Source organism: Aulonocara stuartgranti, assembly GCF_965226115.1.
Source record: "Aulonocara stuartgranti genome assembly, chromosome: 5".
Classification (NCBI taxonomy): Eukaryota; Metazoa; Chordata; class Actinopteri; order Cichliformes; family Cichlidae; genus Aulonocara; species Aulonocara stuartgranti.
Genome location: NC_138943.1, coordinates 25,165,353 through 25,183,828, shown reverse-complemented (window position 1 = coordinate 25,183,828; position 18,476 = coordinate 25,165,353). Strand labels below are relative to the sequence as shown.

General features: G+C 40.0%; 1 protein-coding gene across 6 annotated transcripts in view; it reads left to right on the top strand.

Annotated features, from left to right (window-relative positions):
- The window catches only part of kif21b (kinesin family member 21B), a 71,878-nt gene extending 54,865 nt beyond the window's left edge, over nucleotides 1-17,013 (top strand). For 5 of the 6 annotated variants that reach the window (XM_082532171.1, XM_082532170.1, XM_082532169.1 and 2 more), the window contains 2 exons: nucleotides 6,572-6,771; nucleotides 10,504-17,013. In XM_082532171.1, coding sequence (XP_082388297.1) covers nucleotides 6,572-6,771; nucleotides 10,504-10,552 — 249 coding nt within the window. In that variant the 3' untranslated portion in view covers nucleotides 10,553-17,013. Of the gene's footprint in view, nucleotides 1-6,571; nucleotides 6,772-8,057; nucleotides 8,173-10,503 lie in introns of those variants that run through there. The other variant, XM_082532173.1, reaches the window with a different exon arrangement.
- Nucleotides 17,014-18,476: the final 1,463 nt, after the last annotated feature.

The following is an 18,476-nucleotide window of genomic DNA, read 5'->3' as shown; positions in this document are numbered from 1 at the left end:
CATTCGCTTCCGCTCATCCTTTCCAGGGTCGCGGGGGGCGCTGGAGTATATCCCAGCTGTCATAGGGCGAGAGGCGGGGTACACCCTGGACAGGTCGCCAGTCTGTCGCAGGGCTAACACACAGAGACACAGACAACCATTCGCACTCACATTCACTCACAGATTCACACCTATGGGCAATTTAGATTGACCAGTTAACCTATCCCCGCAAAGCTGCCCATTCAAGTTTAATTTGTTGAATCTGATTATAGACACTGACTGTAACCTGGACTATTCTTTAACACCAACAAATGCAAGAGTTACCCGCAGATCCAGTGATAAAGGCTCAAGGTCACAATTGGCAGGGCCAGCAGTTCTGTACAGATGTTATTATTCCCTCAAAATCGACGTTATTTGCAGAGAGCTTTTTTTGGAGGTCTTTTTGAATTCTTTGACAGAGTCATGGACATCCACCTTTTTTGGAGGCCTGAGAAGGCCCTTTAGTACTTGGCATTGTGACACCACACACTTAAACAGCACAGCGATTACTAGGCCTTAAACCAGGTGTAGATAGCCTCCATTTGTCATTATGTAAAGAGATTGTAATCCTTGGTAGCCCTGAAACTTCAATGGTTTAAAAATGTATTAAAATTTTTGATGAAAGTACTTTCGTGCTTTTCCTTGAGTACCTAACCTTTATGTAAAGTAGCTTTTCAACAAAAATCAGCTGCTGGCTTGCAGGTATGTCAGTAAAGCCGTTCACACGTCCATGTGAGGACATATGGTCTCAGGAGGATATGAGAGATTTCTCTTTTTGCTTTCAAATTGCATTGCTCATGTGCAACTTCCATACAGGGAGTGCAGAATTATTAGGCAAGTTGTATTTTTGAGGAATAATTTTATTATTGAACAACAACCATGTTCTCAATGAACCCAAACATTGCGTGCAGCAGCAACCACAGCCTCCCAGACACTGTTCAGAGAGGTGTACTGTTTTCCCTCCTTGTAAATCTCACATTTGATGATGGACCACAGGTTCTCAATGGGGTTCAGATCAGGTGAACAAGGTGGCCATGTCATTAGTTTTACTTCTTTTATACCCTTTCTTGCCAGCCACGCTGTGGAGTACTTGGACGCGTGTGATGGAGCATTGTCCTGCATGAAAATCATGTTTTTCTTGAAGGATGCAGACTTCTTCCTGTACCACTGCTTGAAGAAGGTGTCTTCCAGGAACTGGCAGTAGGACTGGGAGTTGAGCTTGACTCCATCCTCAACCCGAAAAGGCCCCACAAGCTCATCATTGATGATACCAGCCCAAACCAGTACTCCACCTCCACCTTGCTGGCGTCTGAGTCGGACTGGAGCTCTCTGCCCTTTACCAATCCAGCCACGGGCCCATCCATCTGGCCCATCAAGGCTCACTCTCATTTCATCAGTCCATAAAACCTTAGAAAAACCAGTCTTGAGATATTTCTTGGCCCAGTCTTGACGTTTCAGCTTGTGTGTCTTGTTCAGTATGGAACGCCAGGACTGCCATAATGAATTAATTAAATACACCATTAAATAATTAATTAAATGTGTCAATAATTAATTAAAATTGGAATTAATTAATTAAATAAATAGTTATGATATATGTAATTAATTAATTATTGACACATTTAATTAATTATTTATGTATTTCACGTTTTAATTAATTATTGACACATTTAATTAATTAATTATTGACATATTTAATTAATTATTTATGTATTTCACATTTTAATTAATTATTGACACATTTAATTAATTATTTATGTATTTCACGTTTTAATTAATTATTGACACATTTAATTAATTAATTATTGACATATTTAATTAATTAATTATGTATTTCACATTTTAATTAATTATTGACACATTTAATTAATTATTGACACATTTAATTAATTATTTAATGATATATTTATTTATTTCATTTTGGCAGTCTTGGCGCCTGGCTCTCATCATGAAATAATTTTATCTGTCAGCCTCACCCATCAAACTCAGGGGGCGGGGTTAACGCTGATCGAGTCAAAACCATTGCTTTGGCCTGGTGGCCATTGTTTCTAGCACACAACAACCGGCATGTGGAAGCTAACAGAACTGAGCTTTGAAAAACCCTGTTTGTGTGTTACCAAATACCGTTTTAATATTTTTTTAGCCGAGAATGTAGTGGTTTAATCTTCATGTGTCTGGTCGGTTTGTCAAGATACAGCCTCTTTGCAAAAGTGTTTCGATGATTTCGGAGATGTCGTCCCAGTCTCACGGCAAAGCGTGGGATAGACCCGCTCGCCTCGCAAGCAATCCCACCGACAAAGCGCAGGCCCCGGTACACAGCTGTAGTAACCCCCGCTGACTTCTTTTACTGAGGTTATATTTATCGGTGTTTTATTTCCTGATGTTCTTATGTGTCCTACGTGTTTCAGTCGCCAATTCTGAATTATAACTAACATTAAAAACATGTTTAAGGAGGAGAGAGAGCAAATAAAAAAAAAAAAAAAAAAAAGAGAGAGAGAGAGAGAGAGAGAGAGAGTGTTGACATAAGAAGAGAAAATTCTCTCAATTATGGAGACAGACAAATGGTTCATTTATGTTTGATGTGTGTTTATTCCTCCCTAAATATCGTCGGTGAAGTTCGCCATGCACGTCAGATTTTCCTGCGCATTTTTATACCTCTGCCAACAGAGAGAGAAAAAAAATCACATTCTAACAGACAGCTGGTGCTTAGAATACAGTTGAATAACTATTAAAAAACAGATGATATTTAGATGATAGTTCAGTCTAACACATGTGCCAGTGAACAATTAAACGTCTGTGAAACTATGCAGTTATGAAACGTAACTTTAACCTCAGCCAAACCGATTTGCTCAGTTGTAAATAAAACAGCGAAGTAAACGTGACCCGACAGACAGAACCTGAGTGAATGAAGTCCAGCGTTTAACCACTGAGAGCTAAAACTCAGCTGAGGTTTGAAAGCTGTGTGCTGGTGATTGGACATCAGCCGCTGATAAAGCTGTTCGCCTATAAAGTGCTCTGTAAGGAAACGAGCTCCAGCAGCTCTGCGCTCGGGGAAAACACTATATTTACTTATCTTGTGCAGTTAAACTGTGACTATCACCAGGTAACTAGGCGTGTTTCTTGAATTAGCAGCAGGTGTTAAACAGCTGACAGATGAGGAGGAGAATGCATGCAGGTAAACTGAGGGTCTGCTGAGCTGATCGCTGGTTTCGTGAGAAAAATGTCAGCTCGTTCTTTATGTTACAGAAGCACAGAGACACAAGACCAGGCGGAAAGAGACGATCGTTCGGTGAAAATGAGAATCTGCGAATGCAACATGTGGAACACGGAGAGTGGAATATGTAAACAAACCGGTTAACGTAACCCCCTCGGTGCACTCTGCATGCTGACTGTTAGCAGAGCTAGTGAAATCTCTGAAAACATCTGAGCACTTTTGCAAACATGTTCTATGTTGACAACCTGACCAGACATACGGCGCGACATTCGCGGCTAAAACACTGTTAAAAGTGTAGCTGGTGACAGAAAAACGGGGTATTTTAAAACTACACCACCACCATTGCTGCCTGTGATTTGATCTGCATTCTGGGATAACTGGCTGCCCCAAGTCTACACAAGCAATCGATTATCTAGGATCGACCTGTTTTGACTTACTTTGCACGGCAACCAATCAAATGTTAGAGAAGCTGCATGGGCAGCGTTAACCCCGCCCCCTGAGTTTGATGGGTGAGGCTGACAGATAAAATTATTTCATGACGAGAGCCAGGCGTCAGGACTGCCAAAATGAAATAAATAAATATATCATTAAATAATTAATTAAATGTGTCAATAATTAATTAAATGTGTCAATAATTAATTAAAATGTGAAATACATAAATAATTAATTAAATGTGTCAATAATTAATTAATTAAATGTGTCAATAATTAATTAATTAAATGTGTCAATAATTAATTAAAATGTGAAATACATAAATAATTAATTAAATGTGTCAATAATTAATTAATTACATGTGTCATAACTATTTATTTAATTAATTAATTCCAATTTTAATTAATTATTGACACATTTAATTAATTATTTAATGGTGTATTTAATTAATTCATTATGGCAGTCCTGGCGTTCCATAGTTCAGTGGTGGTCGTCTTTCAGCCTTTCTTACCTTGTCCATGTCTCTGAGTATTGCACACCTTGTGCTTTTGGGCACTCCAGTGATGTTGCAGCTCTGAAATATGGCCAAACTGGTGGCAAGTGGCATCTTGGCAGCTGCACGCTTGACTTTTCTCAGTTCATGGGCAGTTATTTTGCGCCTTGGTTTTTCCACACGCTTCTTGCGACCCTGTTGACTATTTTGAATGAAACGCTTGATTGTTCGATGATCACGCTTCAGAAGCTTTGCAATTTTGAGACTGCTGCATCCCTCTGCAAGATATCTCACTATTTTTGACTTTTCTGAGCCTGTCAAGTCCTTCTTTTGACCCATTTTGCCAAAGGAAAGGACGTTGCCTAATAATTATGCACACCTGATATAGGGTGTTGATGTCATTAGACCACACCCCTTCTCATTACAGAGATGCACATCACCTAATATGCTTAATTGGTAGTAGGCTTTCGAGCCTATACAGCTTGGAGTAAGACAACATGCATGGAGAGGATGATGTGGACAAAATACTCATTGGCCTAATAATTCTGCACTCCCTGTACTGTTATTTTTTATTAAACTTTTCTGGCATTAAACACCTTTTTCAGATCGTCTGTTGCAGGTTTTAATTCAAGGTTGTGATACTGTGATCTTAAGTTTAGCTTTTTTTGTATCGATCATTAGCTGGAACCTGTAAAGTCCATTAATATTATAGAAAGAATAATAGAATGATTAAGCAGCTAGACATATTTATTAAAAACAGATGTTGCCAGAGTAGGATCCTTCCTATATTCAGCTGATTATTGTTAGTGTTACACTTTACACATCTGTGAGGGTCAGCTTGGATCCATTTGCGTTGACGTACTATAAATTTCACCATCAGAGGGTGAACACAAGGCTCCATGTGAAATTCCACGTCTGCTTTTATTTTTTTGTGACCTGGAGATACTATACTTGAGAAGGCTGTCTGAGTATAATCCTTATGTGTGAGCACCATGGGCGGGTGTTCAGGTTCTTTCTGTCCTCTGTTTTTCTTTGTCTGCTAGCAGGCAATGTAACCAAACACAGTTTTCATCCAACAGTTACTTTGTCTTGCTGTTTTAAACACACACCTATGTTTATTCAAAGCAATGTGAACTCTGCAGTAGATTATGGGGTTACAGAGGAAATTATAGCTATTTGGATAATTTTCCTCCTAACATTGAAATCTCTCCCAGCTCGGACTATTGTTCAGTAGCAGTTTGTGATTTGCAGGTCTGCTGTAGCATAAATTAACCTTAGTTTTAATGGTAAATTGCGTTCCTGCAGAGTAAGAAAAAGGGGAATAAGATATGTTCTGTTTTAAATTGTGCATCTTTTTCGACACATGCCAATCAGCCATATACATTTATAAGTAACTGCTAGTACAAATTAGAGAAGTAGAACAGACAAAAAAAACCCTCCACCAAAACGAACCTGATGGGAACAAAAGTAAGGAGTGACTTTAGAAGAGTGCGCTGTTGTTTTGATTAAAAGCATATCTGAAAAATGCACGAAAATAACATTAATGTCAGAAGCAAATAAAACAGGCAAAAGCAGATTAACATAATAAAAGTTATCCTCCTGTGCAGGTGTTCCACTCTTCAGAGCTAAATTAATCTGCAGCCCAGTAGGCTGAGATAAACAGAATAAAAAAGAAAAACAACAGCAAAGCCAAAGCTTACGTAATAATAAAAGTTTAATAAAGTCCTGCACAAAATCCAAATAGCGTTTTTGAATATTTCACCTAATTTTAAGAAAAAATAATAAAATAAAATAATAATAAAATAATAAGGTTTAATATCTCCCCTCTGCTAAGACATGGTTCATTATGTTCTTCATTTTTTCCCTTTATTTCATAAATAAATGCAATAAAAAAAACAAACAAGTGTCCATTTAGATGGTCTTTGTCACAATACAAAAATAAATTCTGGAGCGTGCTCTTGAAATGAATACAATTAATCTCATTCTGACAGTTTCTGCATTTTTGTAATGTCAGTGGGGTTATCTTAGCAAACATGAAACAGATATTCCACATTCAGCTCGTACATTGCGCTGCCTTTGTGAAATACTGAATGCGCAGACACACGAGCTAAGAATAACTACGTAATTGAGTCTAAATACAGTCTCTTATTGAGTCTCTCAACCATACATGTTCTTATATGTTGCCTAGCAACAATGCTGTACCCTTTTCCATTAAAAAAATAAATAAATCCTGTTTTACTGTTGATAATTTCTATCCATTAAACACCAAGCACTTAGCATACTTTATAGAACTTACTTTATAGAACACGGTGACCCAGATGTCTTACAAACATACCTGCTTTAAAACCACTGGATTCATTTTTAATGCAATCGCATCTTTCTTTAACTCCCAACATCTCTTTGCTTTGAATTCACAGCAAATCCCAAACGCCCACAAGGACTGGGTGTGTGCTCTTGCATATGTACCAGGAAGGCCCATGCTGCTGAGCGGCTGCCGCGGCGGCATGCTGAAAGTGTGGAACGTCGACAACTTCACTCCCATTGGAGAGATCAGAGGTCACGAGAGCCCCATTAATGCCATATGTACCAACTCAAGACAGATCTTTACTGCTTCCAGGTAAATTTCATTTAAAACTGTGCCCTGTCATAGTATTGTAACCCCATCAAAGTGTCTAAATACATTGATTAGACATAATGTTATGACCACCTGCCTAAAATTGTGTTGGTTCCCATTTTACTGCCAAAACAGCTCTGATCTGTCGAGGCACAAACTCCACTAGACCCCTGACGGTGTGTTGTGGTATCTGACACCAAGATGTTAGCCCCAGATCCTTTAAGTCCTGTAGGTTTGCCAGGTGGAGCCTTCATGGGTCGGACTTGTCTGTCTAGCACATCCTGCAGATGATTGATTGATTGATTGGATTGAGATCTGGGGAATTTTGGTGCCAGATGAACACTTCAAATTGGTTCTTGTGCTCCTCAAACCGTTGTTGAACAATTTTTACTTTGTGGCAGGGCGCGATATGCTCCTGGAAAGAGGCCACAGGGAATACTTTTTCTCATGTACCCATTGTTGGGGGTCAGACCTGACTGGTCTGCAGCTATGCAGCCCCATTTACAACAAAATGTGATGCAACATGTTATCTGACACCGTTCTATTTGAACCAGTATTAACTTTTGGCCATTAGAGTTACAGTAGCTCCTCACATATGTATATTTAAAGTTTGCATTATTCACTATAGCAATCTCACCCTGCTGTCTATAATAGTGCTCAGCATGTGCATTAGTTTTACCCTTTTGTAATGACCGTGATCTAAACTCACTACAAGGGTTGTTGACAGTAAGAGCAACTGAAGGGTGAGTCTATTAAAAGCATGGATGGGGTGTGGAGGTTGGGAACCAGGGAGCGTAGTGCTTACAATTGAGTTTTATAAACTAGTGGATACTAAAATGTTTGCCCTTTGCCAAAAATGTTTTTCACAGTGAAATTCTAAATGATGCTGACTTTATCTCAGGCAGTAATCCGCAGGTATGTGTCAGCAGTGAGAAGGTCATACTCCATCCTATTTTTGGCCAGATTTGTTCTGTTGAGCTCGCAGCGGCATCAGACAAAGATAATGCTTATTTACTTGTAAGTGTGTGATGCAGTGAGACATTTTGTGGTTTCCTCAGTCTGCTGGTTTTTATTTATTTTGTTCACTCCTCATTCAGCTGTTGGGCTTTCGCTTGAGATCGACTAACTTCCCTTCACTTCTTATCCTCGTCTTTAATCTCGCTGTTTCTCGGTCACCTTCTCTGCGGCTCATGTTTGGTCTCTCAAACCGCCTTCCTCCTCTCCTCCCTTGTTCTTCACCCCTTCCCTTCCTCCTGCCCCTCTGCTTTCCCCCGTTCTGTCAAACCCAGTGACTGCAGGGTGAAGCTGTGGAACTATGTGCCAGGCTTGACCCCGTGTCTTCCTCGACGGGTCCTGGCCATCAAGGGCCGAGCCACCAGCCTCCCATGATTGCCTGTTCTCTGCTCACCAATCCTTCCCTCCTCTGGTATCGTCTTAACTTACTTCCTCTTTCTTCTCCTTGCCTTTTTTCTTTTCCCTACTATGAATTTTCTTACGTGGGTGACACAAGTTTGTATCTCTTTGCTTTTCTCTTTTTTCTATTTATTTATTTTTTTGTTGGTGTTTTTGTTGTGCCGGTCTGTTTGGCTCAGTTTGTAATCTGTTCGTGGTTAATGGTTTGATTGCGGACCCCTTCTTCCACAAAGACAAACAGCTTCTTCTCGACTGGAAGCAGCTCACAGCTCTGTTCTGAATCTGTCATTTGTGTGTGTGTGTGTGTGTGTGTGTGTGTGTGTGTGTGTGTGTGTGTGTGTGTGTGTGTGCGTGTGTGTGTGTGTGTGCAGATGTATTCTGTCTGTGCGTGCTGGACTATTAAAAATGACTATTTTGACATTTAGTTACATAGTTGCTTCAGTGAGATTTGAAGATGTGAAAATCAATGCCACCGTATATTTGTTTAATCAATAATGGGCAGTATTTCTGCCGGTGTTCAGCAAACATGGCTGTCTTCAGGGTCCGTCCAGGCTGCGGGGGAGATTTTAAGATGAGAATTGTTTTATTTATTTAGATATAAGCTGCAACTGTGAGTGTATTCATAAAGAGGTAAAAGAGAACAAGGGAAATGGTATAGTTGTTCAACTTGAGACTTCCTTTGATGACAGCAAGCTGAGCCGAAGATGGTAAGATTTTCATTTAGCGTGAGCAGGATGGACAGGATTAGGCTGAGCAGTATGGAGATAGAGTTAGAGACTCAAGGCTGGTTTTGACATGTGCAGTGGAGGGATAGTGGATATATTGGACCAAGGATGCTGAATATAGAGTTGCCATGTTGGAGAAAAAGAGGAAGATTACAGAGGAGGTTCATGTATGTAGTTAAGGACGACATGGAGAGGGTTGAAGTGGCAGAAGAGGATGCTAGAGAAAAGGTGAGATGGCAGTAGACAATCTCCTGTGGCGGAGCAGTCAAAAGAAGAAGAAGAAGACCTTTAGTTATTGAGTTTATATCCCTTGTAGAAACCCTGCAATTAAGATAAGTTAACTAATTGGTGCTGGTTGGTGGTTTTTGGTGCCTTTGGGCTAAGCTGGGTTCTGGCTTTCTGGCTACAGATATTTAGTGCAGTCTTGTGACTGAAGACGTCCTATTTCATAGAAGTGTTTGAGAAAATCACCCTGAGGCTAAAGTGATCTCAGTCATCAGTGAACACTTCCATAATGATCCCTCAATCTATACCTGCATATTCCTTTTGTGAGCTACAACCTCAGAGTAGAAAATAAAAATAAAACAGGCTTTAGCTTGGAAAAAGCTCCATGTAGTGTAACTAAATTCATCCCATGATTCGCTAGATTATAGCAGCAGTAACTGTATGACTTTATCAGTCTTTTGCAACACTTTTATTCTTTTCTTTTTCAGCCTTTCTGTTGTAGATTTGCTGCAGTGCTTGAGGCCATCTGTCGCACACAGGGATGTCCACTCCTGGGAAGATTGGCGCTCTGTTAACACACCAGAAAACTGCCAAAGTTTCTGCTTTTATAGGAGTGCTCACACTTGCTCATGATCAATTAAACCAAGTGAATTTGATTAGCGGTACCTGATTTCTATTTGCCTTCTTAAGTCCTGTGGAAGCAGTAAGGCTGTAGTTAATGCTGTGAAAAAAGAAATGATCAAGTCAACACTTCAAAAACGCTACTTTGTGACCAGTGGGTGACATCACAGCACTACGTCCATCTTATGTATACCGTCTATAGCTTAAAAAATCCACCCAGTCTCTTTCGCTTACCTTTACCAGGGTTGCGCGAGAGGCTGAAGCCTGCTGCCATGGAGCGAGCAGCGGGGTAGACTTTGGACAGTCTTATGAGCAACATATGTGTGTAGTGTTAATTGAAACTGCGATGTTGTTCTGTGCGTTACCCAATTGACTAATACAAAGTGGACCTGAATGGTGAGAATGAGCAAGCGGAACTGTGAAAATGAATCTGCACGGTTAGCAGAGTAACAGTGATGCTGTGGGCGGGTTAATTGGATTTACTTGTTGCAGAGTTATGAACCTGCTCCTAAACTTTAGGTTGGAGAGGTGTTTTTACTATGACACCATGTGGAAGGGTCTTTAATGAAGTCTGTGTGTGTGTGTTCGAAGTGCTCTTTGAAGTTCGTGTCTTTGTGTTGTGTCTGATGTACAATGACTTGTTTTGAAAGCAGGAGTGCCTGATTGATGTTCTGTTATTTTCTCCCCTTTGTTGTGTTCGCCTTGATTTTCGACTGCTCATCATCCCACCTCTCTGTCTCTTCATCTCCAGCGACAAGACGGTGAAGATCTGGCTGTCAAAGGTGTGGAGGAAGAGGTGAGAACCGGCGGGACGGCGGTTCCTTTGTCAGCCATTTTTCCACAACTTGAGCCACTGATCTGTGACCTGCTCGCTTCTACCACAGAAATGTGACACTGAAATCACAGTTTCCAAGGCGATCGGAGTGTCTTTTTTTGTCCTTCTTTGTCACAAGGCAACACGACAAAGCCGAGGTGAAATATGTAGTCAAAAGAAAAAGTCTTTGCCTTTCAGATTGTTTTTTACTGCCAATTTGAAAGTGCCATTCAAATGTGGTGCTACTTGGAAAAGATAAACAGCATCGTGCCTGGCTGTGTGTCTGCATCAGGCAAAAAGGGATTCTCTCCTGACATGAAAACTACTGCAACTTGGTGTCAAATAAATGAAAAAGTGTCCTTCTGTTCCTTCAAACAGTGAGCTGGACCTGCTCAGAGACATGTGTATTCATGCATCTGTTGTTTGAAAATTAAGACACAGCCTGAATTAAAAAAAAAAAAAAACCCCAAGAGGGACGCTAAAGAACTGAGACCTGTGTTCATCCATTCGGGAGCGTTGTGGCTGTTAGGACGCTGAACACAAGTGGACAATCATACTGTGTGTTCACAGCAGTGGATCAACAGACTATCTTGGAAATACCATCACTTAGTCTTCTGCTTTTGACTGTGTTTTCTCCCTTTACGATCAACTTCCTCTCACTATCTTAGTGGAACTTTATTGTTTTTCATTTTTGTAATATCTTGTGTTAATTTATTATTTTCCCTACCTCAGTTGTTTTGGACTTACAGTATGAGGTGGGAGTGAACATTTTTACGGGTCTCCGTGTACAAAAACACCTGGTGCTCCACATATTGAAGTCTTTTTTTCTTTAATGCTCTGAGTAGCTCCTGGTCTCTGTGTGGATTTGTCCTCTGTGGGCCTCGGGTTATCAGACTGTCTGGCTGCTGACATTGCAAATAGGAAACACGTCCAGTAGCACAACCGAGGTAGCACTGGTCCTGGAGGACCCGAACAGACTTTATTATCTGCTCTGTGAAGTGCTAACTGCGGCAAAAATAAGAAACACCCCTGCAGATGCACACGACACAAACAGAAGACGCTCCTCACACGTTCTTGAGTGCCGCATCGAGGGCAGAGAGCCAGATCATTATCCAAACCAACCGTCAGTGTGTGTGGCTCATACCTGCCATTTATCCTCGACGCAAAGCATAATAGGAGCGCTACTCGTTTCCCCCGGCCTTTTTTCCTGCTCCACTCTGATCTTTGAGGTTAGTAAGAGTGTCAGACTGACCAGCCTTACTGAGGAGTCCACCTCTTTCCCAGCTACTTCTCCAGGAAGCCAATTTAATTAGAGGTCTCGCAGCTCTCACCAGCTTTTCAGGCAAGATTACTTGGGTGAAAGTAGGTCATAACTGAGAGGGATTTATTATTAACATCCCAATTTTCTTCCACCCACTATTTGCTGCTATACTTACAGACAGGAATAAACTTCCTATACCTGTGCACTGATGTACAAATCTGTTTATGTGGCAGATTATGTGTGTGGGCAGCACATACATATGCACAAACTGTGGACACACACAAATAGACAATTTCAGAGGATGTTTCGGTTATCCATCTTGCCTGATAGGTCCTGGCGTCCCTCACTGTGTTGATTTAGTGTCTCTTTAATGAAACGGATTCAGCACTGCCATGTTCCACTGAGACAAACGTACACGTCCATACATGTCGACGGGTGACAGCGACTCTTTAAAGTAATTAAAAAATCTCCTTTGTTTTTTTTTGTCTGACACCTTAAAATGGCAAGCATTCACATCTGTTTATTAACTTTTCCTGTACTGCTCCAAAATGACAAGAGCTTCTTTTAACACATAGATGTCTTACCGTTCAATTACAAAAAAACAGCAACACACAATTCACACTCTCTTAGTATTACAGCTAAGCTTCGTTCAGTTAGGCAATATCACTCGGTTTGTTAAAAAAATAATATATTGGTGATTTAGTGCACTTTTCCTTATAAAAGACCCAGAGACATACAGTATGTAGTTGAGTTAAGTGATGCTGGGATCATAAAACAGTGTTCACGTTCAAAAGTGTGCTGAGAGTATGAAGTGCTTTCAGCAGGCTTTCTATCAACTCTGCTCTGATACGTGAGTATGTTCTGCTGCTGTTTCATGTGTCCAACATGAGTTTGAAGCTGCTTCCACTCCAAAAACAGTGACATGCAGAAGTTTGAGCACCCCCTTTAAAAATGTCTGTTAGTGCCAATGGCTTGGCAAGTAATGTTTGTAAAATTTTTATTTTAGCGTTTTTTTGCAAAAAAAGGTTTCCCCAGCCACTGGCTTAAACATAAGACCAAAGCTCGATTTATTGACTTAAGTATTTATTTTTTTCATCCAACCAACTGAGCACTCAAAGCTTTTTCTACAAGTTTCATTCAGAAAATTCACTTTCTACCACTGACACAGAGTCACACTCCAGTGGCACATTGTGGCTAACTTCAGTATCTTGGCCAGGGTTTTCCCGGCACGTGGACTGAAGGAGTCAGGGATCGAGCCACTGACTTTCTGATTGGTAGACAGCCCACTTTACCACCTGAACTCTCCCCAGACGTCTTTATACACTGTGACCGCAAACTTCTGTTCTGACTTCATCGGTCCACCAGACTTCTCTTTAGGATTTCTAGACCTCAACTTAACCATCCATCGTTCCTTTTAACCACCATCTCTCATTTATGTTTACTAACTGACCGCCTCCTCAAAAACACTTTCCTATCTTCTTATAGCTGTTGCTGTGTGGGCATCAATTATTTACATTTTTAGAGTGCTAGGCAGCTGCTGAAGGAGGACAGTGACTGCTCTAGTGTTGGAGCATGAGTATTTGCAAAGCCTTTAATAATTTGCATCATCATCAAGCCACGGCCCAAACGACAGAACTAAGGTCTGAGATCTCAGATCTCTTGGGATGCTCAAACTTTTGCGTGCCACTGTATCGGGGTTTTGGAGTTCTTTTTTTTAGGTGGGGAGGTTGTAATGAATGCAAACATTTTTATGGGGTCAGTATGATGAAGCATTCTTGGGTGTTATTTTTGCTATGATTAGAAACTCAGGTAAAGGTTGAAGGATAATATTAGTCATAACTTGATCCTGTGAATTTAGCTAGCTTTTTGAATCAAACAAATGCCTTGTTTGACAGATTTTTTTACTTTGAGAAAAATGGTACTGTCAGTCTGTAAAATAGCCATTTTCATGTTTTGATTTTGCATCTGATTCCCTTTACTTGTTATCTTTGTACTGTGCTTTTGTGTACAGAGCGTACACAGTTAAGATAGCATCTTCCCAATTTGGCCAAAGAAGAAGATGTGCACTGAATTTTGACCATAAATATGTACAAAATAGGGTATTTGTATAGTAGTTTGAATATAAAACTGGACTGAGTGTTGAAAAATGTGATCAGTGGGGTAATTAAACTCCCAAACTAACAAGTTGTATACTTTGACTCCACCGTACACTATGTATTTATCTGTGCCAATTAGCCAAACTGACCCTGCTCACCAGGTTGGTGATGTGTTTCACATGGTAATAATGCTGAGAAAGGATTTAGCTCTTTTTTCAAAACATCTCCATATTTCTATTTAATGCTAGGATCTTGTAGTTCTGTAGCTTTAGGCACTCTCTGTGGTGCCCTGTGCTTGTACATTTTCTGAACGATGCAGATGGTGCTGATCAGAAGTCCAGAAACACCTTTGGGGGGAGGGGTAATTTAAATGATGTACACCTGAATCAAAATCTCCTAAATGTCTGAATTTGGACTTGTTGACTGTTAATGCGTCACGCAAAAGATGCAATACAAAAATGATGACTCTGCATAAAATCTACTCAGAGAGTTATTATAAACATGCAGAAGCAATAAACTATCATCTGACCTTGGATCAGCCCAACCTTGAGTTGCCCCAAACTCTGAGACTTGTACTTCAGCATCACTTCATTACTTGACGATGTGTAAATAGTTGTGCCAATTCCTTTTCACGTATTACAGAGGAGATGCCGTTGAGATTAAGTGTCGCTCCTTTCTCATTGGCTGACTTCAGCTGAATCTCTGATAGCTAGATTTAGTCATACTTTGAAAATGAACACAAGGCTGTTTTGCAGCTATGTAATTAAGCCATGTTTTAGACTCAGTTTACAAAGAAAAGCTCCAGCCATGAAAAACATACTGAAAAGAGGACATCCATTTAGATCTGTAGTAGGAGTAGAAATGAGTAATAATAATGTTTCTGCTGATATATTATGTAAGATAATAATTCAGTCATAAAAAAGACAGATCCCTGTTGTCCCTTTTTTTTATAATCATGGGAAGAAGAAGTTGTAGATTTTTATAGCTCCAGCTGATATGTTGCTTAATCTGTAAAACCCATTAATCTGTAATCAATAGGAATCTTCCTAAAGACTAATTTTGCTAGTAAGTTAGATGAGATAAAATAATAACATTGGCCAGACATATTTTGTGTGGAGCTATATGAAACCGTTAATCATGTTTAATTGTTATCAGTTAGTATTTTAAATTTACTTATCTGTATAGCACTTTCTGCCATGTATAATGTTGCAAAAACAAAAAGTATTTTGCAGTGGTGGCTAACCTTTGGCTAACCTTAGCAGGGCTAGCTACAGTAGCGTTGGGCTCTTCCTAGCGTCCACATTCCAGTGCACAGTATCGTTGCACATCACGTCAGATGCCTGGTTACTTTCCAGTTTATCCTGTCAAAGCTGACATACAGTCTCTCTTAATTTAGTTTTTTAAAATTCTGCACAACAGCACTGGCTAGCATGGTTAGCACCAGATGCCACGGTGGCGCAGCAAGTTCTTTGAACCAGTTATTGCCGTTGTACATGAAGAAAAAAAGGACAATACATTTAACTGACTAGCACTTCTAACACTGATTAGCAAGAGCAGCAATATTTAAATGTCTAGTCGACTAGTTGCACATCTTGTTAAACATTAAATATCCAAAAGCAGCACCCCCAGTGTTAGTTAAAAAAGCAAAGCTGCGAACAACAAAACAAGCGCTCACACAACCATTTGCTGAGCCCCACTACAAGTTAGTGTTGGTACATGTTCACAGTTTATGTTGATAGCTGTGGAAATCCACAGCTATATATAAGGACATACTTGGACAGGCGTCACAGTGGTTTGATTTATTTTTATCTATTCTTGCAAGGTCATTTTCTTTTGCTGCAGAAAATGTAACAAAAACCCAGCGAGCAAATCTGATGCTCTTTAAAACAGGTTTCAGTGCTCATTTCCCTCCAAACCAAATAAAGATGAGGGCAGAGCTGCTTTTGTTACTCCTTGCTCTCATTGCTGTAGTTGTTCCAGTTCTGAACAGGTATTTTTGTAATGTAGCCCTACACAATGTGAAATTGTCATTTGGTTTAGGAAATAATGCTAGGGTACTTCTGTAGGTGGTAAACTGCTTACTTGCTACTGTCATTTACTTCTGTAAAGGATAAAATAGACAGTGCTACTATTATTATCTCTTTACACAGGATATTGATCACAGTAGAGGCCCGTTCACAATGTTTTAGCATGTTTACAAATCCAAATTCGCTTTTTCTTATTACATTTTTGAAACTATGACTTGGTCTGTTGCTGTTTTGGTGGTGGGGCTTAGCAAATGGTGAATTGACTGAATACAAAATATAAATCTATTCGTTTTCACAGGCAAGAAAATTCAACATAGGACTACAGAACAGATTGGAGAGTCAAGCTGCCAGTCAGACCAATCGTGTGATTACCACCTTTAGCCCTTTGTTTCCAGCCCAGCCGTCTTATGACTGTATGGGGGGGAAAAAAACTCAAGTAGTCAGTCTCTCAGCATTAGCCTCATGCCTCATCCAACAGGCCTTACTGCCTTATCAAACAGAAGGTGCACGTAGGACATTGATAATCATTCGCCAAATATCCTGAATCTCTGATGACTGTAGATTGTCCTACAGATTGTGGAATTCTGTTCTTAGTGAGTCACCGTCTCTGCTTGCTTTATCATTATGGCTGAAAAAGACTTTCAACTTTGCCTCAGGCTGCTGAGAGGATAGGATCGTGTCTAGGCACAATCAAGAGGGCACTTTACGCCTCTGCTGCTTGTCAGTGAATCTCTATCACACACCAACACACGTCTCCTCTGCAGCGGCTCGAGTGCTTTTTTTCTCCTGGTGTGTGTAGCATGGTAACACAATATGTGGCAGTATCTGTGAAAAATGTACTCATGGGACATTCATGCAGGGTCAAAGGTCATGTGTGCCTTTTATTGCACAGACTACTCCCTCTTAAATGACTGTAAATATCTGTACTTTTTTTTTTATATATATATATGATAATGTGCATGCAACCAACCCATGTAAAATAAGTTTGAACTGTAAATAATGTAAATAAATATTTAAAGAAGGATCCAGTGTTTCCTCAAGACAATAAATCAGTTCAAAACAAGTGCATTTTGTGGTTTTGAATTCAATGCGATGTAATGTTTGTGCATCCGGCTCAGATCTTTTAGACTTCTTCTGTACGCATTTTGAGTAGTTTTTCAAGCAAAATGTCATCAACATTCACTGATTTTAGCCCTTTAAATGTAAGAATATGCGGATTATGTGGTATTCCTGTACCAGATATATCTCACTAAGCTTGATGAATGAGTAATGAGCATTCTTCAAAGGATAATTTAAATAAAGGTTACCAAAGCTCTATTGTGGATCATAAAGAAATATCAAAAGTCCCTTTGGAGAAGATGAAACTCACTATCAGACATTTAGTTTTGTTATTAGTTATCGTATTTGCCCAGCTTTCTAACTTCTTAGCTCTCGAATCTGTCTGATATGAAAGACCAAAGGATCTCTTACGTTGCAGATGGGAGAGGAGTTATGATCATTCAGTACAAACAGACCAACAGGTTGTAGACGATGAAATGTAGACATGGGAGGGCATGTTTTTCAACTAGATTCATTTCTTTCTACTTCAGGGATAGAGATGCATTTCCAAAACTCATAAATCTTCATTTCCTTTGCAAACTCTGATCATTAACTTGTGTCGGGCTGCGCCTGGCCCAGCCGCGATGGGAGACACAAGCACTGTGATGTACGATGGCCATTAACGCCTCAGAGGAGGCAGAAACCATTTGACGATGCCAGTCACAAACAAATAAACATCCATACACAAACCCTGTCACATCCCAGCTGCATGTGCTCCATCTGCTCTCTTCATACAGCAAACTGCTGAAATTTCATTTGAATGCCTCCGTCTGTTTCATTACACTTCAACGTTCCAGTAAGTCTGTTTTCACTAGCTGATCCATCAGTCTCTGTCCTACAATATTCATCACCTTGTAACTAAAAAACACAATATGAAACTCAGCCAAATACCCCGAGAGTGTAGCTGTGTTCTATATTCAGAGTGTACTGGTAGGTAAAACAAAATGAAAGTTTCCAGTATCACAGTAACCTTGGGTTTTTGCAATAATGGCAGTGTCAGTGGGCCACTTGGCTGGTCTGTCACTTTCCACAGTTTGCAGAAAGAAATCTGTGGGCGTTGCAGACATTCTCAGTTCAACTCTTTGATTTTTACAGTAAGGAAATACCTGCAGAACTACTGATATTCCTGTCAGCTTTAACATTTTCTGCTTGTGTTACAAAACCTTTAAACACCTAAAACTCTGACTGATGCTGTCTTTATTTTCACAGGTGAGCCTCACAGTACCAGCAGCAGTAGTTGCGCAGTCCAACTCCCCATATCTTAAAAGGGATTTAAATTAAAGGCTCATACATGAGTACTGTTCACCTGCCAAAACACAGCTTGATGCTGCCTGTTAGCATAGACATAGTGGATAATTTAGCTAAAGACCCAGACATTTTCCTTGGTAATCAGTGGAAACCAAAACAGAGCCCAAACCGAATATGCCT